Source organism: Aythya fuligula, chromosome 5 (assembly GCF_009819795.1).
Source record: "Aythya fuligula isolate bAytFul2 chromosome 5, bAytFul2.pri, whole genome shotgun sequence".
NCBI classification, from domain to species: domain Eukaryota; kingdom Metazoa; phylum Chordata; class Aves; order Anseriformes; family Anatidae; genus Aythya; species Aythya fuligula.
The window spans coordinates 45,564,930-45,591,041 of NC_045563.1; the positions used below are offsets into that span (position 1 = coordinate 45,564,930).

General features: G+C 38.3%; 1 protein-coding gene across 2 annotated transcripts; it reads right to left on the minus strand.

The window, feature by feature from the left end:
* Nucleotides 1-903: 903 nt before the first annotated feature.
* Nucleotides 904-25,650, minus strand: SNX6 (sorting nexin 6). Of its 2 annotated transcripts, none has more exons than XM_032188398.1 (14): nucleotides 25,604-25,650; nucleotides 25,398-25,445; nucleotides 20,233-20,337; nucleotides 19,290-19,400; nucleotides 17,632-17,753; nucleotides 15,534-15,657; nucleotides 14,241-14,336; nucleotides 12,860-12,965; nucleotides 11,474-11,549; nucleotides 10,786-10,825; nucleotides 9,604-9,690; nucleotides 8,519-8,678; nucleotides 7,357-7,442; nucleotides 904-1,796 (listed from the first exon to the last, which is right to left on the minus strand). In XM_032188398.1, the coding sequence occupies exons 1-14, from the start codon at nucleotides 25,607-25,609 to the stop codon at nucleotides 1,743-1,745; spliced, it is 1,221 nt and encodes a 406-aa protein (XP_032044289.1). In that variant the 5' UTR covers nucleotides 25,610-25,650; the 3' UTR covers nucleotides 904-1,742. The 2 variants fall into 2 exon arrangements, with proteins under 2 accessions (XP_032044289.1, XP_032044288.1); XM_032188397.1 differs by having other exon boundaries at nucleotides 25,398-25,448; nucleotides 25,604-25,649.
* Between the last annotated feature and the right edge of the window lie 462 nt (nucleotides 25,651-26,112).

The following is a 26,112-nucleotide window of genomic DNA, read 5'->3' on the forward strand; positions in this document are numbered from 1 at the left end:
TTTGTCCCTTGTAGTCTGTTATTTATAGATGAGTTCCTTAGGAATTATACCTTTAATAGTTGGAAGATGAACAGCACAGTAGTATCGTAGTAGCCATTGATAGAAAACATTATATACACGACATGAGTTGCTAATAGCCACTGGGCACTGGTAACTCAAAGTCTGAGGCTATGCGTACGCAACCCAATGCACAATGCAAGCAGCATGTGAAGCCAAAAACTCCTCTGCCTTAGAAATGTTCCGTGTGCAAGGCTGTAGGAGAAGTATACTACACTGTGCAATTCACCCTACTTGGAAAAGAAACACAAAAACAAAAAGACGCCCCACAAAGCTAACAAACCTCTGTGCTGCAGTACAGGAGAGGCTGTAATTACAGAGACATCAGCTTACATTGATCTGCATCTCCAAACATGAAATCCTGTTCACCAGAACTCTGCTGCTCCACTGAAGGTCTGCAAACTCTTATAAAGCAGCAATCCCCCTGCAAAGAACAACTCATCAAGTAAAGCCTAATTTCATGACATCCTGGAATTATACAGAAGAACAGCAGCTCGTGGAAGAGACTCATGGTTCAAGTGAGAGAAAGCAATACAACAAATGAGAGACCAAGGATTCAAGCAACATAAAGTGTTCAGAGCTCTAAGTCCAGTTAACAGATTGAGATCCTTTTCAGGCATTCCTCCATTGGCTATACCTCCACTTTGTATTTTCTGAAGTGAAGCTTCTTATCTGTATCAAAGTGGGGCTGTATTACCTTTCCTTAATAATTTATGCACTTGCTGAATGTGCTCCTGCTACTTTATGTCCCCCTTCCGGAAAGAAAATAGCAAGTTCCCTTAAAAAGCATTTCTGCCAAAGAAAATGCAGTTAGCCAACAAACTCAAAAAAAAAAAAAAAAGACATAAGTACAATGGATAGGAAAGTCACAGACAAACAGGCAAACAGATAAACCTGAGAATGCAAGTGAAAAATTGCACCAGGTGAGTACTTAAGTGTCAGACCAATCTAGTACTTACTCAATGGTTTTACAGGATGAATAGAGAGAAGTCTAATCTGATTTACTAGAAAATATTAAGCTTATAGATGATACAGTGTCTGCATAATTTTAGAAAAATCATTGATTTCATGGTTTATTTTACAATAATTGGATTAGTCTACAAGTTAAGGCAAACATACTAATGTATTTGCTTTTCCTTTTAAATCATAGTTATAAAGGTTACACAAAGTTCTCCAAAACTTCTAAGAAATGTTCACAATTGAAAAAAAAATGATTAAATTTCTTGATATCAGTACATGGAAAAAAAACTAAGACAGTGTATACAATGCATTATAGTAACAATATTCAAATATCTAATGGTAATATTTAAGCCATTTGAACAATGTACTTCAAATGGTGAACTTCAGAAATTACTTACAAAGGTAAATAAGATTGGCAGCTGTATCATAGTATTCATAACATGAACATATTGGCTAGCTTCACAAAAACAGAGCATTTGGTTTCTGAACAATGAAAGCATATAATGATTAAATAAACATGAGTATGTATGAATAACAAGTATGCTGTTGCTTCATATAGTCTGGAGCTACTTTCAGGTGTCTGTTTTAACTCTTTTGAAAGGAGGAGCTTGCTTATGTGCACTTGGTCAAATGATTTCTCCAGGGAACTGTAAATGCCTATTTAAAGTCATGAAAACAAAATCCAGAGGAGGGCAGCCCTTGTTAGTGGGAGGACGGAGCGTAGCTTATGTGTCACCATTTAACACTGCCAGGCAGCTCTGCAGCAGCTGTAAGTTACCCTGCAAAAATAAGAAAAAAATACATTTCTTTATTTTCTTTTTAAGCTTATGGCAAACATATGTTTTTTTAAACAGCAATGACACTCATCATTAATGGAGAGCAGATAGGTATTAAGTGTATGTAGAGACATTCATGTCAGATCATATTTTGATTATAAGAACATTGTTACATAGAACTTGAGACTCAAAAATAAGCATTTGCTACCCTTTCCACGTACTTCACAAGTTTCTTACAAAAGAAACTTCACAAATTTCTTGCAAAAGATCTAAACGTTGTGTTTTTGTTTTTGTTTTTGTTTTTTTTTAGAAAAATACTATCACTATTATTCTGTCACTGCATTATTATTCCCGAAACAGAAGCTCTCATGAATTCAGCATTCTTCAAATGCATCAAGAAGTGTTAACCAGTGCTCAGCACGCAGCATCTTCTCACTAGAGCAGCCATTTAAGCTCCAAGCTCTATTCAAGGATAGGCCGTGTTTGTGGAAAGCAGCCTTTCCACAGACTGACTTATGTCCACACAGCTACTGAACAATTTGTCACTCTTACTTTTTCAGTTGAAAGCATTCCAAGTGACCTGTAGTAGATATGCAAAAGGACGCTTGTCCCTCACCCTAAAAAGGTCAGAAATCAGAGCTCTATCCCCTGTTAAGGTTTCTACAATCCAGATTAAATAATTAACTACATTAAAACAGAAGATTCCCGTTTATGTCTATTGACCCATTTTAAGTCTTATTCAGAAGACAACTATTTCAGTTAAGGCTTCAACAGTTTTTTATCCTTTTATGTCTACACTGGCAGAGGACAGTCACAAGCTACCTTACTAGGCCTGCAGTTCTGGGATATGAACAAGCTCAATATACAGGAGATGCACAGGGACTTGATGGCCCGTCGTCGTGTATAGAAGAACTCATAAATCCAAGGTCTCTATTATTGTAACCATTGATTATTAGCTAGTAATGAAGTCATGATAGGAATGAAGTATTTCTTCAGCCTGAAGAATGTCTGTGGACTGCACGCCTGCTGCCTACAATGAAGGTCTGACTAGTCATCTTTCGCCCATCCCTTTACAGTTCAGTAGCAGCAGGAAATATCTGCAGTTTGCAGGCCATTCTGTAGCACTGTTTCAGTCAGCCAGTCTACTGACATTTTACAAATAGACACATCATTCATTTTCATTAAATTTGCAAAGTTCAGAAGAAGCTTATTTAAATTATAATAAATCAAGGCCAGTAGAGGCTGTGAGCTATTCCTCCTTCTGGCTGCAACATTTGACAGACTTGACTTGCACCAGCACAGCTCAAGCAAGTCCTGTAATTTCAAACTTGGGAAAGCATTTATTGCCAACTCAGACTCCTGAGCTCTAGGAATTACTGTTACTGGTAGGCTGTAGTGACAGAATCAGGAAGAAAAAACTACTTCGCAAGCATTTAACCAAATCCCTTAGCTTTGTGTTTAGATTATTCCCTTCTGTCGATTCCAAACAGACATCTGTTGTTAGTATGGCAACAAATTCTTTTCTCACCAGAGTCCAGAGGCAGGACTGTATATACCAGTATTTGTGGAAAAAGATGTCTTTTTTTTTTTCTCTTAGGGAGGTGGCTTAGTTAAAACTCATGCGTCATAACACGAAGCGTAGCCAAGGCTCTAAATGCTGTGAGTGTATGACTATAACTTCCACAGTTCCACCAAGTTTCAGACTGTCAATCCTTCCTTCTTAAACATGAAGCCCAACTCAAGAACACCTCAAAATTCAATGGTTAAAATAGAGAATAGGTTTAAATGCAGCTTTTGCACAACATGCTTGAATGCATAAGGCTTCATGTAAGCTACTGATGCCTTAAGTCATAAACAGAGCTAGCCTAAAATCACAGTACATATCAATTACTAATCATAAAAAAATTAACACAAGAGAAGTTATTTTTGCATTCAACATTTCCTTATTCCAATACTAAAAATTCTGATCTGCAAACAAAATACAACTATAATTTATGCTGTAACATAACCAGCAAACTAGAAAACAGACCCTACCTAGAGAGACAATCACAAAGACTGGCTGCAGATAAAGAAACAGTAGTCCACTTACCATATGCCAGAGACCAACCCAATCTAAAGTTTCAATTTGACAGCTATTTTAAGTGAATCTAGAGTCCATTCTGCTGAAAAGAAGGAAACTCCCCTTTATTCCTAGACCCTCCCAGCTAAAACTGTGTGTTTTGACACAAGGAACGCTGTGAAAACAAGACAGAGAATAAAGCTTTAAAAAAGCATATTTTAGCTCCATCTTACTACACAGCTGCACACATATTAGTGCCAAGATGAGCTAGAGGACCAGAGTTGTCATCATCCATCTTGACAGTAGCCTGTGCACTTGCATCAACTTAAAGCAATCCTCAACAGTCTGATTTTTAGCTTTCCCGAAAGGACTAAACTGCAACCAGGAGAGCCTAAGAGCATAGTAGCAGATTATAACAAGTATTTCAGTAGTAGTAAAAACTGGGCACAGCTGGTATACTTCATATTGGTGCATACAGTGCCCTTGATCTGCTAGAGGTCTGACTTCATCACCCTCCAGGTTTATATAGCCACACAGCTCAATATAGCTCAGGAAATGGGAACCAACTTTCAAAGCCTTCTCTTAACACTTGGATCACTCTTCTTTTAGCACAGCTGTGTTTTAGGATTTGTGTTTTATTTCAACTTTGAGCAAAACTTGTAACAGTAAGTTATGCAGCTGTGTTCAGTGTGGCTGAATTCCTCGCAGAAGACAACATCTCAGGTTGAGCAGGTTTCACCTTTTGTCTCAGCAGACAACCTCTCAGGTGAGCAGGTTTCACCTCTGTGCTTTCTATGCCAGGCAACTCCAGGTCTAGAAGCTATACAGCTAGAATGATTCAGAGCCAGAAGCATTTGCATGACATCTAGTCCAGAGATACTCATTCCAGAAAAAAAAAAAAAAAAAAAAACACATTAAAAGAACTATACACTGCTGCTCACTTTTGCTATCTGTTGCTCCCAGCCCTCTCCACCCTCTTTTCTTCCCCAGCATTAGCTTTTTGCTGGAAAGAGCACACAGACTTGAACAACAGCACACATTGCCAAGCCTGGAAGTGCTGTGCTCCAGATCCCCTTGCCAAGCCTGCTTCCTAGTTTGGAGCGCCTAACCCTTCACCTGCCTTCAAAAGCCACAAAAGCACGAAGACAAGGACTGCTGCAGCATGAGGCAAAGCACTATACTCTGTCCAGAAACTTAAAGGGGATCTTCTGGTCTGACCTGATGAACTTACTGCCTGCAGGAAAAAGTAGCTTTCTTTTTGTTTCTACCAGCCCTCTTTTGGCTCCACTGCAAGAAGAATTAGGTGTCTATTAATATCCCAGCTTAGCCCACTCAAAACCAGGACTATTTATTTTGCATTGTAACAAGTACAAAAAAAAAAAAAAATCTTCTCCAGCACAAGGAAAAACCTTTATATTCCCATATTCCCCTGACTTTGTTCTTCATACATCAGGGGACTATGCTATCAGAAAAAAAAAATCCAGGTCTTTTCATATCTTCTTTCTTCATTTTATGGAGGTACCTCAGAAAGACAGTCTCAGCCAAACAATTCAGTTCTTCAATACCCTGTACAGACTAATTAGAAAACTATCCATAAGGCTATCCTCAAATGCGTAAGACAATCTGCCATTATACAAGACAGGAAAAAGATCTATTGTACTTGTAAATTCTGTAGTAATACAACTGAGAATCTATAAAAATAAAAGCATAGCAACCAAACTAATCCATCAGTGGTTGCACGTGTTGAATAAACACAAGACATAGGCTTTGAAAAAAACAGAACTTTCAAACCTAATGAGAAACAAAATATCCTTTTGCTCAAACAAGTCATAATGTTTATTAACATTCCAAGAACAGTCATCATTTGTCTCCCCTTCAACTGAAAATATTTAAATATTCAAGACTGTTTAGCAAATCTCAGTGCTCCATGATAAAATAGGTAAAAGAGGTTCAACAAACAAGAAAATTTTAAAAAGAGGGCTAGAGTTCAAAGCTTCTTACAGCCTCATCTTGTTAGTAAATTTATTAAGACAAGGTGAGACATACTATCTGAAGGTACATGTCCTAAACACAGACTGGTGACAAATGAAGAACTTGCTCAAAAGTTTCAAGCCCTTCTAGGTAAATTGAGGACCTCAAGAAGCACGTATCAAGTAAGTTGAAAGCTACAGAAATAAATGACATTCCCCCACCCTTTCCAGTTATTAGTTAGTAAAATTCAAGAGAACATCACTACAAGATTTTGATTTGCAAAGAGCTAATACAAATGATTCTTTGACAGTAATTTAGAAAACAGACATTTTGCAAGCATTTTACTCCAAGGCAAGCAAGAAATTCAGCAAGAAGTCAGATACAACAGATCTGGAAGAGTCAATAAAGTTTTTACAAGAAGTTCTAAGAATGAGGGGGAAAATTGCCAAATTTCTGATTAAAGCAAGCACTGCTCATCTGAAAAAGGAATTGAGCACTCCAACTTTACTGATTAATTTGCCAGGAAAATATCCCATCAAACTGAACCTACACAGATTAGGGGAAAAAAATCCCACCGAGTCCCAAAAAGCTTTTCACAGTATGTTAGTATTACAATCAATGGGTTTGGCAAAATGAAGAATGACACCATCAATACTACTGAAAAGAGAGTAAAGCTGCCCAAAAGATGGGAACAAGTTAACTCACCAACATTACAAATCTCTTAACTACTCCATTTAACACCTATATTCTGAGGTGATTCAAATCTTGGTGTTTAGGACATTTTCAGGTAAATGAAAAATGAAAATGAACAAAGAGTTGACTTTTTAAAGAAAGATGTTTTCTGCTATTGGACTAAAGTAAAGCAGTTATACTTGTGTAGCAAATCAGAGCAGCTAGTCCGATTTAATTAAAAAATAATTTCATATTGATTAAAAGAATCAAATACTCTGTGAAATTTAAGGACAGTACACACCCCTTATTTCTATAAAGGCTATCTACATCATTTCCCTTTTGCTAGCGTTGTTTAAATTCAAAAAAGTACACTCAAAAAGCACACATACAGAACTGATCTGCCTTTAATCCCTAACTTCTGACAGGCCTTCTGTGTGATCTCATTCTTAATATCTGTCTGTATACATCAAGCCTTCAGCATCTGGACAACAGGAGAAACCACTTCCTATCTCACTGTAAATGATGAAATGAGGTTTTAAAAAGAGGCAGGTATTCAAACTGCAGCAATAAATATCAAAGACCCAGAGAACCATAAAACTGCAGCCAAAACTGTCTTCCAGAAGATGAATTTTCCAAAGGCACCTCAAAGCACACCAGTCCCCTAGAGCTATTTCACCTATACACATTCTTTAAATATTAAAGAAAGTTGTAGAAAGCTCACCTTCCTGGAGAATGCTTACCAAACTCCCCTTTCTTGGATGCAGAACATGCATCACACAAAACTCACGCAGCTGTTTTGGTTATTCAAGCAAATATTATATAAAACCATTTGAAATAAAGGCCAAAAGGGATCACAGTTACCTTAGCATGCTTTAATTCCAGTTCTGCTAGTTCCACTAAATTTTTTCTGAATGCTGCAACTCTTCTTGTCTTAAAGTCTATCAGTTCTGTATAAAATAAAAATGGATTCATTAACAGTATTAATGCTAGCGCCCTTAACTGTTAACTGATTTTCCTTCAAAATGGAATAGGGAAAGAGTAAGAGAGAGCGCAACAGGAAAAAAAAAAAATCAAGTTTAATCTCAGCAAATCCCAGACTCAAAGATACTGCTACATCCTTATAATAAGGAAGCAAACCATCATTGCAGTTCTCCATGTCTAGCTAACTTTTTGTTGACACCAAGCTTGTTTTGAAAAGACTGCAATGTGGATGGTTTTAAACATTTCATTCTTGTGTTCTATGTGCACTATTCTTTGAAAGCTGATATGTTAAAGTCTCTACAGAAGATGCCTGACAAAAACTAGCATGAAGAACAAAAGAAACAAGTATGCTTTATGCATATAACTTTGTGGCTGATGGGTTCACACATCCTCCACTGTCTTATCTAAAGGAATCATTAGCCAAATTTACATGAACAAACAATTCTTAACTTATAAAGTCAGAAGAGCATGGTGTTTAAACATTGTACAAATCTGCCCCAAATGAGTCAGATGACTACTTACTCACAACAGTCTTAGACAAAAATAAAGTAAGTTTCCAGGAAAGAGGCAACATGTAAATAATATTGATTTTCTCTAAAGTTACTGTAACTCTGTTCTCCACGATCACTCCCTTTTCTAGTATCATTGCTGCCACCAACTGCTGCCTTCACAGAAGAATGCATAAAACCAAAATGGCAATTTCAACAGTACTTGGAAAAAAAAAAAAAAAAAAAAAAAAAGTCAGGTTTGCCATTACGGCTAGCAATTATCCTTTCATGTACTATTCTATGCATATAAGAGATAGGTAAAAAATAATCTGTACCTAAACTTTGCTCTGCCAAGCAATTATGACACTGATATTATTGACTAATGTAACTATCAGAGCCAAATGAAAATACCATTTGAACTTTCCAAAATAAGTACTGATTAAGAGATAATACTTTGCTTAGGGAACACAGAACAAAAAATTCTTCGCAGTAACTGCATCTTAAAATCTGTTAATTTTCAAGTAGTAACATAGGATCAAACACCACCCAAATACCTTGTTTTGCAGATTCAGATATTTTCTCAAATTTCTGACAGCATATCTGTTGAGTAGTTTCAGCTTGCAACACATCTTTATTTTTCGCTCTTGCTTTATCCAATGCCTTGTTAGCATTTTCATAATCCACTAGTGACCTAGATCTTCTATATAGGAGATCCTATAAAAAAAAAAAAAAAGAGGATGTATAAATGAAGGATGTATAAAGTTTACAAGAATCTACCCTAGGATTTTATTAGCATATACCAAGGGAAAAAAAAATCAGATAAATTTTAGTCTTTCTTCCTGCATTTCAGTTATAACTAGATAATTTTCATTCACTTCATTTTGCAAATCACAAAAACATCCATACTGGATCAGGCGTGCAATTTAATGTTGTTTGGTCTGCATCTTATCTGACAGAAGCTAGCACCAGATGGCTTAGATGATACTGCAAAAAGTCTAAGAGGCAATCATTGGAAATTTCACAGCTTCTGAGATTAGAAACAAACTATATTTAGATTATGGATTAGAAATACACACAGGGCCTAAGAGGCAGCAGTATTCTTTTTTTTTGTGCAACAGTTATCGCTGTGATTTAAATACAGGCATTTCCTTAGTCTGTCATATTACTTAATCATCTTGTATCAAGCAACACTAAGAATGAGTCTCAGTAGGTACAGAATATCAAATCTGGCCCACATGTTTTTGCATCAGCACTTGCAGAGCATCCAGAATATCCATTTTTTAATATTACAAAAAAAAAAAAAAGAGTAGGACTGCTTGCAGTCTACAAGCAACTTGAAAAATTCATCAAATGCTCCTCCACTGTTTTTAATTATACTGTACAATTTAGCTTTGATAAGTGGATCACAATCCCAAATTACTGTATATATGGAACAGCAATGCAGTTAAAATCCAATTTTTACAGTTGAGGTACAAATAGAAGGTTGGAGGTGGTAGTATTTATAACATACCCACTTTAAACAAAACAAAACATACTGTGTATTTCTCAAGGCAATTTTGTTTCCCTTTTTTTTTTTTTTAAAAAAAAAAAAAAGAAAAAAAAAAGAAACACTACTTCATTGAACACGCAACAAATTCACCTTAGCAGCTTGAGATTCCCTTAAGTAATATTTCAGAAGATCAGAAAGTTTAAGATCTTCATCAGCAGATACCCGGGCCTCTATTTTCTGGAAAAACAGTAAGTAAAAGCATCAATTTAAAAACATCTAGATATCAGGCATTCATTTGTATGATGTAAATACAATATAAAATACACAATAGTGCATGATAGATTTTTCAAGTCTTTCTCAAAAGCTAAGATCATGCATTTGTGATGGAATACTTAAATGTGCATCACAAGAATCAGAATTAGTCTTTTGTATTAAAATATAAGCAATAACCTACTGTGCGAGCAGTAGCTGACAACCGGCTATTTTAAACAAAACTTTCTTTCCAACTTCTAGTATACATACATATATACACATATATATAATATACTAGAGAAACAGCAGGGAAACAGTTTCTGTAGTATAAAGAGTTCCACAAGAAGTGGTGTAATTTTTGAGATCGAAGGAAAACATTTAAAGTACCCTTGCAGAATAGCTGTGTAACTACACTGCATTAAATGGTTCAAAATACTACTTCCCAATAAGATTACTTGCTCGTATCTAAAATAAATTTCTATGAATTTAGAAACAGAGTCTGTAGGTGCACTTTAAGTATCTTAATTTTAAAACAAATTCTAAAGGCAACATTTGAGGTCAAAGCAAGTAATTTCACAAATTTCATTTTCTTTAAAGTACCCATTTACGTGGATACAACTGTTTAGGAAATGCACACGCTCCACTCAAAAGGTTTCCTAGTATGTGGCATGCCTCTACAGAAACAGGTCTTGGCTTCAGAAAAAAGCAACATGTCCTCCATTTTTTTGGATTAAGGATTAAATTTCTTTTTCCCTTAACAAGTTCTGTGATAACCAATTTCAAGTATGGAAGGTAGTCTAAGCATTTAAGATATACAGCAGCTTTAGTAGCTTATTACACAGAAGACAGAAAGACTGACAAGAAAAGTTTAGTAGACTGAATACTCATAAGGATCAATCATTTTACAAAACAGATGACTGAAATCTTACATTTTTTCACTCCCTAGTACACGTTTCTTAAATATTCCATGTAGCACCATCCCTAAAACATCCACATGCTCATGTTTAAGTGACACAAAGCATCCTGGCACTTCAAACATACACACAAAGAACATATATGCAAAGATTTCAAAATACATACCCTTGTTTTGTCAAATAACTCCGACACCTTCAGGAAAAACCTGCAGGAAGGAAACAGTTGGTATTATAACAAAATTAACAGTCTAATCAATTTTCTGTAACTCAAAATATAGTTTGTGTATGGCAATAAAAGCTGTAAAGGTGCTGCTTATAATTGTAATTTACAGAAACCAGAGAAAATAAGGTTTTTAAATTGTAGTACTTCATACGTTTGGGAATTGTACAACTTCTTAAAAGGTAAGAGGCAAAGCATAACGGATTTTTCTAAAGAATCACCGAACTGCTCCTCAAGGATTCTTTATGCTTTAAGTTAAACTCCAAATACCACCACACTGGTTACCAGTCTTATGCTATTATCAAGTGTCCTTCACTCAAATCTGAATGTGCTTTTCTCCAAACAGTAAACACCCCATGCCCTACTTGAGATGCAAGGAGGCTGAACAGCGTTGCGCATCTGCATCAGAGGAAGCAAAACAAGGGGTTCAGCATAACAGCAAACTGAATTACAATCAAGTAATTTCATGTTGAGAGAAGACAGACATTACCTTGAATGCTAAGGAAAAATCTCTTAATGGGATACAACCACAATAAATTCTGTTCTCATAGCAAGTGTGCTACCAACTTCAGCAGATCACCATGAAGACTGCTACTTGGAAAGCCCCCCCCATAAGTTATTAACAAAATCTTACTTGCATATATCTGTGGAATCCTGTGTTCCTAATGCATATAATGAAGAACCAATTCTATTATAGTCATCTGCAACATCTAGAGAAAAAAAAGGAAGCACTTGTTTTTACCATTGAATACCTCTCCTTTCTGGAAAGTTAGTTCCTTTATTTCTTCCAGAGTGGGCGTTTTTCTAAAAGGAACATGCTTTGATACAAAAACAGAAATGAAATTCCATATAGAACATATATTATGAATGACAACTTCAAGCTTCAACTGGAAGTTACAACCAGTTATATTGTATCAAAGTGCCATCAGAAGGAATTCTCATTATTAAGTAAGACAACCTTGTTTTAACAGATTGAGTGTGTCATCATCAGTCCAATAATTCATTACTCCATACATCCCAAGGGAATTAGTGCAGTTGGTTACAGTGAAGAATGGTATTAGGTAGTCATTAACCTCCACATCTACTTCTCATATTTAAACATAAAATACATTTTCTGCTGGAAATAGGAAGTCAGTAACTCCATAAGCACTGCAGCTCTCTGCAGATCACAAGCAAGTTATTCATAACCTACCGATTGCCCATTTTCAAAATGAGCTTCTGAGGTTATAGCTCTAATCTTCTAGCCAGATTTTCAAAAGGTACCATTTGTCTCACTTCTCAGTTTAATAAAAATTGCCAGTAAACTTATAGGATTTAAGTGTATGTATATATATTATTCCTAAACCAAAGGTTTCAATTTTCTCTGCAATTGAGAGCACTACCTAGAGCTTCAAGAAATGACCATTAGCTTGCATTCATCTCAGGAAGAGGAATCAATAGCGAAGTGAAGAATCTCACCTCAGCAACAGGAGGTGTCCTGCAAACCACACTACTGAATACACATTCCAGTCTCCATTCTAGAAGGCTGAAAAAAAATGGAAACTGGACCTCCTGGTCTAAAACTAACAGCCCAAACATGAGTATGCTGCTCAGCAAGTCAATGCAACGCATAGTATGTAAGAATTTGCACCCTGATGAATGCTAGCTCATCTAATAAAGACTAACTTCATTAGGATTAAAATCACAAATAAAATATAAAGTGGGGAATATAACATTAACAACTAAGAAGAATCAGACTTCAAAAAATACATATGCCTACATAAAGTTTTGTTTCTCTTCAAAGGGACAGCATGAAGACTGAGGATATCTTCAATGTTGCAGCACACTGTTCGTATTCCATCCAGTCTATTACAGCAAAGGCTAAACCTTGAAAATGAGATTAAACTTCGTTTCACTACCTGAAAACTACACTTGGAGAAAATTGATCACTTTTTGCATGTAAAAAGAAAACTAAAAACTACTGCTCCTCATTTCTGTGCACTTTAGCTAGTAGTCTTTTCCTTCTGGAAGAAGAACTCACTTTTGTGGGATCTTGTCATTTTATCAGATTTGGCAGAGGCATCTTTGACTCGGTTGTGGTATTCTACAAGGAATGTTCTTTCATGTTCAAAGAAATCATCCACATCCTGCAGAAAAACAAGGACAAGCTCAAAATCCTCAGATTTCACTCACTCTGTGTAGTGTAATTTATACAGAGAAGATTTGCACATATTGCTGTGACAGGAAATGAAATCTATTTTTATTGTCTAAATCACCACTTATGTAAATCAATTTCCTCTTATTTTCCACTTATTTTATCCTGTTCTAAAGTTTTATTATGAATTTGTAGCAAGCATTTTAAAGGTCTAAGTAACTAAACCTGAAACGAAGAAAATAAGTTCTCTACTATCACTTTGTTGATAGAAAAATAGGATAAATGTCAAGTGCTTAATATAAGACACCAACCTAGAAAAAGGCAGAAAGATACCCAGTTGTGCAAATGGTATGGTTGCAGCCATACGAACTTATAGCTCAGGAACACTGATCTTGATGACGGATGTCTTTCAAGTTGGTAAATATATGTAAGTGTAAATAGTCATTGCATTGCCATTTAAGGTATTTGGTTTACATTTACTTAAATTAAAACAAAAACAGAACAGATGCTCAAAAACACATAACAGGCTACAACACAGGCTTTGAACAATTTTGAACTTTTTGAATAGTAGCTGCTGGTTATTTTGAATTCTGTATTTTTCTCTGAGTCACATTTAACCTATGTTTTTTTCTTATACCCACTGTCCAGCACAGCTGAAATTCAAGATTTTACAACTAGGAATTTTAGCTCCGCTAACTTGCTTGCAAATGGAAAGTAATCACTAGAAAGAAAGATCATCATCAGCTTCTGCAGAATTTGTTTGTTATAAAACCATTCTTTCAACTTTAGGAAAAGTTGAAATAAAATTGAATTTTCATCATTTCAGCTATCTTCTTGAGTCTTCTCTGAGGGAAATCATAGTATCACCTCTGCTGTGCATAGTTTTGAAAAGGTAGAAGAATGTTACAAGGCAGGGACAATTCTGAGTAGCTATCATCACACCTGCTTGCCATAAAAAAAAGACAGACCAAAACAAAAAGATAATCAATTACCTATAGGTGGAAAAAAACCCAACACTTAATTCTGTAAAATAGGGGAAAGGAAAGTATATTGGAAGTCCCCTTTCACAAAAGCAATTAGATAGTTCTCAGAGATCTTGCATTCAGAGGCACAGGTCCCTTCCCATGCTCTGCCTCTAATTTTTGAAAGACATGGCTAAAAAGTCTTTATTGTAGCTATGTAAAATTCCAGCTCAATTGAAAAAAAGAACAACATTAATACTTTTTTTTTTTTTTTTTTAAATCTTGATAGGTTAAGCTTCAATCACCTTTACTCCTGAAACAATGACACCATCTGCTGATTTAACCATATTTTTAAAGAAGTCTTCAAGTTTCTCTTTCTTATTTTTCCCACGAACACTCAACTGAAAAACAAATTCATATATCATGTTAGTTCATTTCCTGGAGGCAACAGAACCTTTTTCTTCTTGTAAATATAGATTGACATACCAAAACCTGCTACTCCTAAACCAGTTTTCCTGCTCTCTGCTTAGTCAAACCCTACATCAATGGGGACAGAGGACCATGCAACCCAGATCATACTACTCTCATTTACTAGACTGTCCTTATACATAAAATACTCTTCCAGAAAAAAAAAAAATCAGCATTAATCGAACAGATATGGATAATATTAAACACATGACGTTTACCTTTGAGTTATCAATAATACAGTATTTATCATGCGTAGTATAGCTTATGAGTTAACTTAATAATTACTAGGCTTTGCTCTTTTAAGTGTAGAATCACAGATCTTTAACTTTCAGAAAGTGCAGAAGCCTTAGATCCCTTACTAGACTAAGGATAACATTGGTTTCAGTGTGCTCACACACTTCCTGTCCATTTGAGTCTGCCTGCTTTAGGAAATTAGAGCTGGCATATCTACATCAAGCAACAAGGATCCTCTGTAATATATTGTGAAAATAAGCATGCACTCAATTGAATCAGTGCTTTCTACTTCAAGATTCAATGCTTATTTCTGCAATTTTTCTGCCTTTACTGCATTTGTAGAACATGAGCACTTAGTATTTCAATAGCCACAGTAGCTAAGCATCTAGGAGAAAAAAAAAACAAAAAACAATTGAAATGTCACCTACATTAAAAAAAAACAAAAAACTTTATCATAAAATTTCATGACAAATTCACCCTGGTTTTGTGAGCAACAAAATTTAAACCACGGTTCCAAATCCTGAAAAATCTGTGTTCTATCTTTGTTGCTTCAACTCCCCCACCCTCACTCCACACTCCAAGTTCCAGCCAAGGAGGGGACAACACCAAATGAAATCTCTATCAAAAGCTAATCTTTTTAATCCAAAACATATTTGATTTCCATTAATACTTTTGATGCTGAGGCTAGAGTACACGGAGCATTTGGTTCCCCAGGTGGCAGCAGAATGAACTCGCCAGACCTAAATTAATTTCTAACTTTTAAAATACAAATATGTCTGGTATGAAGTAACTGATGCAATTTGCTCCAGGAGGTAAAGCCCTCTTAATCAATTTTCCGTGCTACCACAGAAGTCCATCTTAATTTCTCTTCCAGCAATTCAGTTTTCAATACTCACATCCTGATTGTATTCCAAGAAGACATGGAAATTTAAATCCTTCCTCAAAATAGGATGTGCTGCCACACGACACAAAAATACTTCATGCATTGCAACTGTCTTCTTGAATATTGCCAAATATTCACTGAAAACAAGAAACAAGACAGACATAAGAATTTCACTTGAAGCAATAAAGTCTGAGAAAAGCCTACTGAGAGGCTTAAAGAGATCCTCAGTAAGCATACAAAATTTTAAGCTCACATAGTTGAGGTTATCATTGATATTTTATGTATACATGAACAAATAGCACAACGTTAATACTGGGGGGCGGGGGGAGATTTGAAGCCTTAACATATTACAGATACTTTTAAAGAAGACTTAACAAATACAATCAAATTTTTAAGACTAGCTAACACTGACTGGTTTGCTGTAAGTGTAACCTCATTCAGGTGTCCTTTCCCTGCATCCACAAAAGTCAGGAAATTGAGACACAAACAACACTAACTGACGTGCAATTTCTTTCCTCCCCATCTCCATCCCCTTGCCTGTTTGCACCCTCCTTCCTTACTTAAATGCTCATATCATTTTGTTAGCTCTTTAAATAGCTGCCTCTTACTCCACGTTAAAGCACTGAGCCTTTTTTGGCTGAAGCTTACACAGATGTTATGCTTCATAGTGGCTCTAAAAGTGAAATTGTGTTTGGTAGGTACAACCAAAAAAAATAATCACATTTTACCATGAAAATTGCACAGTTGCCCAAGTGAACTGACTCAACTTTAACGCAATTATTCATTTGTGATTTAATTAAGAGGAAGGCATTCTTATCAATACAAGTTTGCTAGAACGTTTTGCTCTGCAAATTCAAAGAATAAGCTGTAACCTCTCTAGAAACGAGGAAGAGGCTTTTTTCCCCATTCTGAGGTCAAAGTTGAAATGATAATCAACACTTCTGCTTCCGCTATGTCCAAGAGGTTAAGATTTACATACCAGCAAACCAGCAGGGCCAGTGTTGGGAGATGTTTGATCTCAGTGAGAGTAGTAGTCATTCAGTGAAGACAAAAAAGGAGGATGCAGAGGATGGAGGTGGCAGTAGAAGAAACCCAAAGTTTTCTGTGTTATCCAACCCCTAACCAGACCACAAGAGAATCATGATCAGGGCCGCTGGAAAACCACAGATTCTTTAAAATCTATAGTGTTTTGCTAATTTCCAGTTCTCTGCATATGAAGTGTATATCTACTCCGCAATAAATTATGTTGCATGTAACACTAATACAGAGCTTTAAGATATTTGCTCACAGCAGCCAGAATTTGGAGAGAAAGCAGCATTACTAAGAGTTCTATGTACTTTTCTTGCCAATTCAGAGCTCTTGACAGAAGCCGTCTAGAAGCAGTGTAAATATACACTTAAAAAATGAAACCAATGACAGGAAAAAGATCAAAGAAGTGAGCACATGACAAGGAAAGTGGATGGAGCCAGGAGAAACTTCGCTGTGTAACTTGGTATGGAAAAGACTTGTTGCGAATGTTTCAACACATACTAAATCTGTAGTATGGAAAGATACTATTTTCAGGAGATATGTTCTCCCTGGGCAAAAACCCAGAAGTCTCAGGAAAAAAAAAATATTTTCTAGTAATCTCCATATTCTTGCAGAACAGAAGGATGGCATCTATGCTTACAATACCAACCACATGCAAAAATCCCTAGTTCATTCACTAGATTTATAAACCTTAAATTTTCATTGTGCTTATAAAACTGGGAACATCAAGGAAAAAAAAAATATATAGACTGAGGCTACCTCCTCCCTTGGCAAGTGTTCTGTAAGGAAAAGGACCTAACTAGGTTTTTTTCCCTTATAAAAAATTCTCAAGAACAAACTGATTTTCCTCCTTTTCGTAAGATTGTCCATGAATTTTTTTTTATAATTTCTAAGCAATTATTTCTACAATTTTCCTAATGGCTCTGATCATGATCACTAAGATAATGCTGGTTATGTAGCAACTTGATTCTCAAGCCTTTATCTCAGAGAACTTTTGCAGTGAAATCAGAAATACAGGATAACAAAACAGCATTAAAATTTGATTTAAAAAAAAAAAAAAAGTAGTAATCAAGTCTACATACGCCTCCAGTTCTTGTTTCATCTTGGTGAATTCTTCTTTAGTCATTGATCCTTCCCCTTCTCCAAGTTTCTGCAATTTCTCCCTTGAGGCATCGAAGTCAGGCCTGGGTGGTGCTGGCGGAATCTGGAATTGAATCAAAAATTTTTAATTGCTCAACTTCTCAGTCAAACAGCATCCATTCAGTAAAAAAACTGAAATTTGCCTGCAGCTTTTTCATACGTTGTCATTCATTATGGTATTTATGGGTAAATTCTGTCCTGAATGAGTTAGACATCCAGCATTACTATGACAATTTTGGCCAGATGTTTTTGAAGATTACTAAAGAACTAACTAAATGTCTTCAGTAGGTTAATTACAACAGAAATCAAACCTTACCTAGCTTTACCAATACAAGGAATTACAAATTTAAACCAGAATTGATTATAAAATGGTGGTTTCACTTATTTGGTATAGATTGTTTCTCGTTTAAAGAAAGAATTCTACAATTCCTTTCAAACCATCCATTTACAATGCCCCAAAATACTAAACCAAAAAACCCACATTCTATGTTGTTTGAAGGCACCAGTTCTTTCTTGCAGCGCTGCTGACATTACAGATATATCTGCTGAAATACCAAAGCACACAATAAACAAGTCTCTAGGCTAATATTGTAATGTAGTATATTAACACTGAAAGAGAAAAGACTGTTGTCAAACTAATCCTGAAATGCTATGAACAAAGACAAACAGAACAAATAAAATTTAAGTTCACTGATATTTGCCCATTACATTAATGCATTACAAAAAAAAAAATAAAAGCCAGAATCTACTCAGTCAAGTGTCTGAAGCTAGTTACTACCACTCCAAAGGTCTAGTCACTCCAAATAGCTCTTCTTACTAAAAAAGACTAGCTCAAGAATGGTATGACACATCACAGGTAATATTCATCATAACGTATCCATCAAATGGAGTCAATTAGAAATTTAACACATTTACCTACTGAATCAGCAGATCCCCTCACCCAAACACAAAGCTTTCATACCAAAATGACAAGTATTCCTATTTGTAATTAAAGTATGAACAGTAGCACCCATTTTTAATAGTCATAAGGTGACTATTTTTGGGACACCTCTTCCCTGAATGCCTGAAATAAACCACAAAATGCTAAGTTATGCATTAAGGTTTTCTGTAGTTACAGATAGTATTTGCTTTCTTCCCCCCCCCCCAACTGATTTATGATTCTGATCTTCCAAACTGAAAAAGCCTAATTACTAGAGCTCAGTTACTACCCTCTGCCATTCCATGCCATTCCAGCTAAAACGAAGGCTGCATGAAACCTGTAACTAAGTTAAACATTGGCTTAATTTGAGAGAGAAAAAAAGAACAAAAAAATACCACCAAGTTATACAGTTCACCTATCCACCACACTTCAACACTGCGGACTAAAAATATGCTGGATACTGATTAAAGCACTCACTCCTTAGCACGAAAAGGCAAGAAGTATAACAACTACAGTGACTTTCCTCAAACATTAACTTTGTATAACTGTGTAAAATGACAGTAAAGCATTAGATCTCCCTTTAGAAGGAATGAACAGCTGCCATTTCCACTGGACTTAAAAGCCAGGAGTGCTTTTTACACGCCCTGTTTTCCACAGACATCAAAGAACTGTAATACTTACGATATAGCCAGCATAGTCTTCATTCTCGACAAAGGAATCATGAAGCCAAATAAACTCTTCATGTTGCCGGACAACAGAAAATTCATTTTGTTTGAAATTTGGTAAGGAACTCTGGAAAGGGAAAAGGAAGAACTACAATTTAGAAAAACAAAAACAAAAGTCAGTGTTTTTCATTAGTATATGAAAAGAGCCTTGGAGGAATATCAAAGTATAACCCTGTTAAAAAAAAAAAAAAAATCCAAGCATCCAGATATGGATTTGGTCAAAAAAAAAGTTTATAAAGCAATAATTACCCTCATCTCAATTAGTGCATCGATAAATTGGTATGGGTTGCCTAGGGGGGCTGTGCAGTCTCCACCCTTGCAGATATTCAAAACCCAACTGGGCAAAAACCCTGAACAACCTGCTCACATTCACCCCGGTTTTATGGTAGAAATGGAGGGAGGACATGGGACTAAACGATCTCCAGCAATTCTTTCACCTCAACCATTCTGTGATTCTGCAATCAATAAACCATTAAATTTACAAAAAGAAGCCAGATATAAACAGTAACTAAAAGTGATTCTTGAATATAATTTGTTATGAAATGTATTTTTAGACTGAAACGATGGCTAGCCTAGTAAAAACCACACTAAAGATTATTGAGGTGTATTAAAAATTCTACCTGCAAACAGACTAATTAATAAGCCTAGGAGTCACATGATATCACATTGGCACAAAAAAAAGAACACTTTCCTAGGCTCTTTTTAAAGCTCGATTTTTTGTCATTGAATACATGCATTTTGTTGAGCACTGCAGCTCCACAGTCTCTTAAACATGAGACAGTGCTATTTTCTCATTTCCTTTGAAATATATATATTACACTTGCTTCAAAAATACAACCTAAGCAAACTTTCTTTTCTATAATTAAGAAAACAGTCAGTGCACAAACGCAGTCTTTTACCTTTGTGTGGACAGTGAATTTCACTTTATCCCTCTCACTGAGTGCATCTGAGATATCCACTTGCAGAGCAGCATCAGTCTGGAGATCTACATTTATTGCTCTAAGCTAAACAAAGAAAAAAATCTATTTAGCTCAAATTAAAAAAAAAAAAAGTTAATCGCATTATACTTCCCTTGAGAAAAACCCTGATCTTTCCTGCAACAATGAACATTCTTAAATGACTAAAGATAAATTACAAAATAAAATAAAATAATATTTTGGGGGGTGGGAGGGGATCTATTAGTACTCCTTATGGCACACATGATCATACAAATGATATCCCTTATTGCATTCCCTATATGTGCACCAGCCTCATTTCTGTGTATTGTTGACTTGTTAGCAATTGAGATAGTCAAACAAAGTACATTTACAGATAGCAGCCAGTTCTATAGGTTTCTCTTCTCTACTCCATCCCCATTCTTCCACATACCTACACTCAACCAACAACCTGCAGCATGTAAGGTAATTTAAAAGTGACAGATAGATGTCAAGGTGTTTTTGAGAAGAAAAGTGGTCCTGTATTTCAAAGCAAGATCTGTTAGGGACCTAGATTACTTGCGTTGTCTTACACTATTCTTAAGATTTCCTATAATAGGCTGAAAATGCTAAAAAAAAAATAATAATAATTCTCTGAACTACAGAGATAAGTTTCCTTTGAAACATTTTTTCTGAAAAAACACGATGCCAATCCCTTCAAAAACAGCATGAGAAATGGCAACAGTGCTAGCAACATACATTTTTTCTTCCATATCGCATGTGAAGTCTTAACTATCAGTCTAATGCAAATCAAATCAAAAAGAAAATGAGACAATGATCAAATACAGAACAATCAGATTATCTGAGCACTGCAATTATGTGTCTGTGTTTGGCAGTAGCTGGACCAAAGGCTTCACCACTACCCAGTGAAACTAACCTCACCTAGACCTCAAGGAGAAGTTCACTTCCCCTCACCCTTGCTGTTCTAGAACAATTTGTTCCATGACCATCTCATAATCACGATCAAACTACATTCAGAATACTTTTACAAGTACTGAGGCTAACTAATCTTCTACAGTCACACTGTCAGAAGTTGTTTCATTTGTCATGCTTGTGAGAGTCACTTTTTACTGAAGCATTTTGTTGTCTTTGATGTTGCATTTATTTCTAGAAATAACACATTGTACTGTATAAAAGTGCTTTGCCATACAGAGATCTGACTTTTTCCTGCAAGATTTTTCAGGAATGCATTTCTGAAGTCTGCACTCAAGTCCAAAAACACACTGAGTATCAGCAACATACAGCACAAAGGCTACGCATGAGCAGATTCTGAAAGGAACACTGAAAAGCACTGAAACGGCACTAGGAGAGAAGCATCAACTGCCACATCTTGTTTTCCGCTAGTTATCTTAACCCTGATCTTAAATTTTAGTGGTCAGCACCCACTGTTTACTTTTCTTGTTACACTTAAGACACCAGCAACTCCGCTGCTTATGCGGCAGAGACCAGGCTGCTCGAGCTTACAATTACTGTATTAAGCTAAACCAAATCATACGGCCTGGAGCATTATGCTAGGCTGCAATAACGTTCAACAGCTACTACACGAATAGTAGTATTTTGGGGGTGTTTTGTTTCCTCCAAGTGGGTCACTGCCTCACACAAAGACGTGATAATAACATGCAACGATCCGCTGCAGATCACTTTGCCAAAGCAGAATGTCCCAGCTCCTACTGAGTTTCCAACGTGCTTAACATCTAATTTAGGAAAGAAAAATATAATCTGACATACCAGTGTCAGCCTTATGTCATGACACCACATTTTTCCAGCCTGGAAAAAAGTTTTTAGTGGTTACATTGTTTGAGGTACTGCTCGTTCTTCTCCAGTCCCCCAGAACACATCAACGAGCACAGCAGAAAGCTCTCGGCAAATAATCTGAATTATCCAGACTTTTTTTTTTTTTGGTAGTCTTTCACAGATCTTAACGATTTTACTAACATACTTTGTTTTCCTTTTTTTAAAAAAGCCGTACAATTAGAAACCTTAAGATTCAGAAAAACCACTGTTCAGATTTGTCACTGGTACTTACCCAGCACCTAGTGCATCACACCCTCCGGGGCCATACACACCCTTTACAACCTCAGAAGCAAAATGCTTATCTGTACTGAGAAAAGGAAGAGCAACAGGAACCCCGACAACTTCACTCAAGACACACAACTGTAAAGGACTACTTGTTTGATTTATACCAAGTTACACTTGTAACAATCCTGAAGAGTTTAATCGTATGTTAAATTATGCTACATAGCTTGACTGCCAACGGGGAACATCTTCATCTGCAATGGTAATGAAGCATTCAATGAAAGGTGTCAAAGACAACCAGAAAGTTGAAGGACCATAAATTTATTCATATGACACAATGGCTCACATTGTATTACTGGGAATTAAATTCACAAACAGCATCATCACACAACAAACTTAAGCGATCTCTTCACTGCTTCAAAAGGAAACTGGCAGCAGTGCATGGTTTTCTAGTCACAAAGAACAGAAAATGAAAACATAACACACTACAAAACTTTCCAAAGTCTGATTTGGACAAAAACTGAAATGAAACTACTTTAAACTCCGGAAAAAACAGAGATGGGATAAATCCCTCTGCCTCTTGGCTCCACCACCCACCCTAATCTAATAGGCATAAAATTGCACAGTAACTTTATGCTTACATACATGCTCTACACTTATGCTGAATAACTTGCAAAACAAAAGCTAAGTTAATTTAGCTGCTTTATAGTTTCCTAAGCTATACTAGCAGAGGCCCTTTTTTATTCAAAGGGTCTTAAAAAAAAATGCCAGAAGCCAAAACAGGACTAATTGATGTTACAGTACTAAAAGAAAACACAATGCAAATGGAGAGGATTTAGCACCTCGACCCTTGTTCAAGGGCACAAACGTACTTCAAATGATAATGAAAGGAAGCTGGAAGAGACAAGGGGAACAAGCAAACCTTACATTCCTAGGCAATGTCATCCTTTAACAGCAGTAACTGCTATACTCTAAACTCTTTCAAAAGAGTTAGAGAAGAAGGACCCGTTTTTTCAACAGGTTCTTTACAGGCATTTAAATACTCAGAGCAAGGAAAACAAACAACACTTTCGCAACAAAAGAATACCAAGCCTCAGCACAGCATCAAGTTTCTAGCAGACCTGTTCTAAGGGATAGCGCACTTCCCCTAAATGAGCACACGGGACCATTAGCCAAGTCAGCTGAAGTATATATAGACACAAAATATACAAGACAGTACTAGCAGGGCAATACTATACCACCTTTTAAAGCACTCATTGCTTACATTAGAGATCACACACACACAAAAACAGGAACTGAGTTACTCTAAGGGGACTCAATAGTATCTTCGTAAGTGAGATTCAGAAAAGCAATTCCTGCAAGTTCATTTTATGCAGACTACTCATAATAGGTTCCTTCTACAGACCACCCACTGCTACTTCCTCCAAGATGATTCTCAGTCCTCTGCTTTACAATCCTCCGGAAAAGATTCCATATGGTATAAAGCAATTGTTGGAGAATTCCCATTTTATGTGGCATCAGCATTATTTCCAGCCCTCTTTTCATCCCATCATCCCCACATGAGACTTAACACAACTGCAGCTGACCAACACGATTCTAAGAGCTACGACTGCGGTTGTCATAACGATCTCCAAACTCCAAAGAAAAGAGTACTGATTTTCAAAACTAAACGTGAATTACTCTAACCAGAAATTGCCATATGCACTTTCAAATAAAGGCTTCACCTATCCACTTTTTAATCACAAGTGAAAGAAGGTGACAAATCAGAACAAGGGAAACAATCTGAGTAAAGCTGTTTGTTTATACTACTGCTACCAAGAAAAAAGAAGTTAAGGTTTTGAAGATAATAGCACAGAGAACCCATTCATGAACAGGCTGCCAGTGTTGCTTCTGATTAGGCTTTCTGTGTCACAATCAAAATCGTGCAGGTGATGGACTGTATTTTAACCCCAGGGATTTACGCAGCAGTAGGGTGGCAAAAAACAACGGAAAATACGAAACCTAAAAGCAAAATTAGGAAAAGGAGAAGGATAGTGTTTATTTCCTCAGTGCTGGATGCAAGTGGAAGCAAGGGGAAGAAAAAAAGAAAGATAGAGGAGTGCATTTGGCCAACTGAGATGATGCAAGTTGTCCAGCAGCACAAACAAGACTGTTAAGAGATTTCTGAAGGCTTTAAAATTACACTGTGAACTCTGACGACTTGTGGCCTTAGAGAGAAAATTAAAAAGCAAACAGCAAAGCTTCACACAGGATCAGACCTGCATTCTTGTATTCCTCCTACGTGGTCAGGTAAAAACCACTGAACCGTGTGTTTTAGTGTCTGTTCCTATGTAATAGGGACAGGACATGCAAAATACAACTCCGCTGGTGTTCTTCAGCCCTGGTTCGAGGAACTGGAACGGAAAATGCACAAAATCCTACCACATGCACACAGCCAAAAATCTCTTTGTACTTCACGTTACACTGGACACCGAGCATGGCAACACCGTGTTTTGCAGATCCCGTATCTGTAGCAGGACACAGCTGTGGCTATGGCATCTCCCAGCAGCCGCAAGGCCAGGCCGTGCCCTCCGTGCCCGGCTGTGCCGAGCCCCTCACGCCACACCGACAGCTCGCTGCCTTGGCTCTGGATGAGCTCCGCTCCCTGCCTGACCTGCTGCTCGGTGAGACGGGAAGGCGCAGCCGGACAGACGGATGGATGCAGCCGCTGAAGCGCCGTGCAGGCCGGGCAGGGCCGGGCAGCCCCCAGCCCCCAGCCCCGGCCCCGTCCCCCCAACTTCTCCCCGCGGCGCTCCCCGGGCAGCGCATGCCCGCGGCGCACCCGTCCCATTGTTACCTCCGGGGCACCTCCGGGGCCTACCGAGCACACCCGGGGCCGCCTCCTAGGCCCCGGCCCCCCGCCGGAGGCGGCCCCACGGCTCCGGGGGGCACCCAGCGCCCCGCCGCCGGCCGGAGCCGTGCAAGGGGGGGGTCGCCCGCAGCCCGCAGCCCCCCGCAGCGGGGGGCCGAGCGCCCTGCCCCGGCCCTGCCCTGCCCGGCCCTGTCCCCCCCGAGCGCCGCCGGGCTCCACTCACCCCTCGGTCCTCCTCCGAGAGGAAATCCGGGCCGTCGTCCGAGCCTTCCTGCTGGCGGCCGGCCGGGGGGACGCGGCGGGCGGGCGTGAAAGGAGAGGAGGGGGGAGACAAAGCGCACAGGTTAGCGACCGGCCGCGCCCTCCCCCTCCCCCTCCCTCTCCCTGCCCGCCCGCCCCGCCCCGGCCGCGGGCCGCCCGGACCCCCACCATCATGGCTGCCCGGCTCCGCGCCGCTCCGCTCCGCGCCCGCTCTCCCCCCGCCAGGCCGCCCGCAGCCCAGCGGCGGGGCGGGGCTGCGGCGCGCAGGGCGGGGCGGGGCGGGGCGGGGCTGTGGCGGCGGCGGCGGCGGCGGCGCCTCTCGCGAGGGAGCGGGCGGGTCGCAGCCTCCCCGCCTGAGGGGACGGGGCGTGAGGCAGCCCCGTGGCGCTGGGCTGCGAGGGGGGGGGGAGAGGTGGTGGCGGGTGTGGGTATCAGCACCCCCAGGGGCGTGCAGGGAGGTGAGGGAATCGGTCCCGCTGCAGATGAATCCCACAGAAAGTGAACTGGTTTCCATCTGAGCCAACGCTGCCACACAGCCAAAAAGACGTTTGCACAAGCACTAATGGGTCAGGACCACCGCTCCCAGCAGCAGCACCAGGGGTAGCTGGGCCTAAGCTGACGAGGAAGTGACACCGTGGAGAACCCCCTTCCTGCAGCTGCGGGGTGGGCGAAGAGAA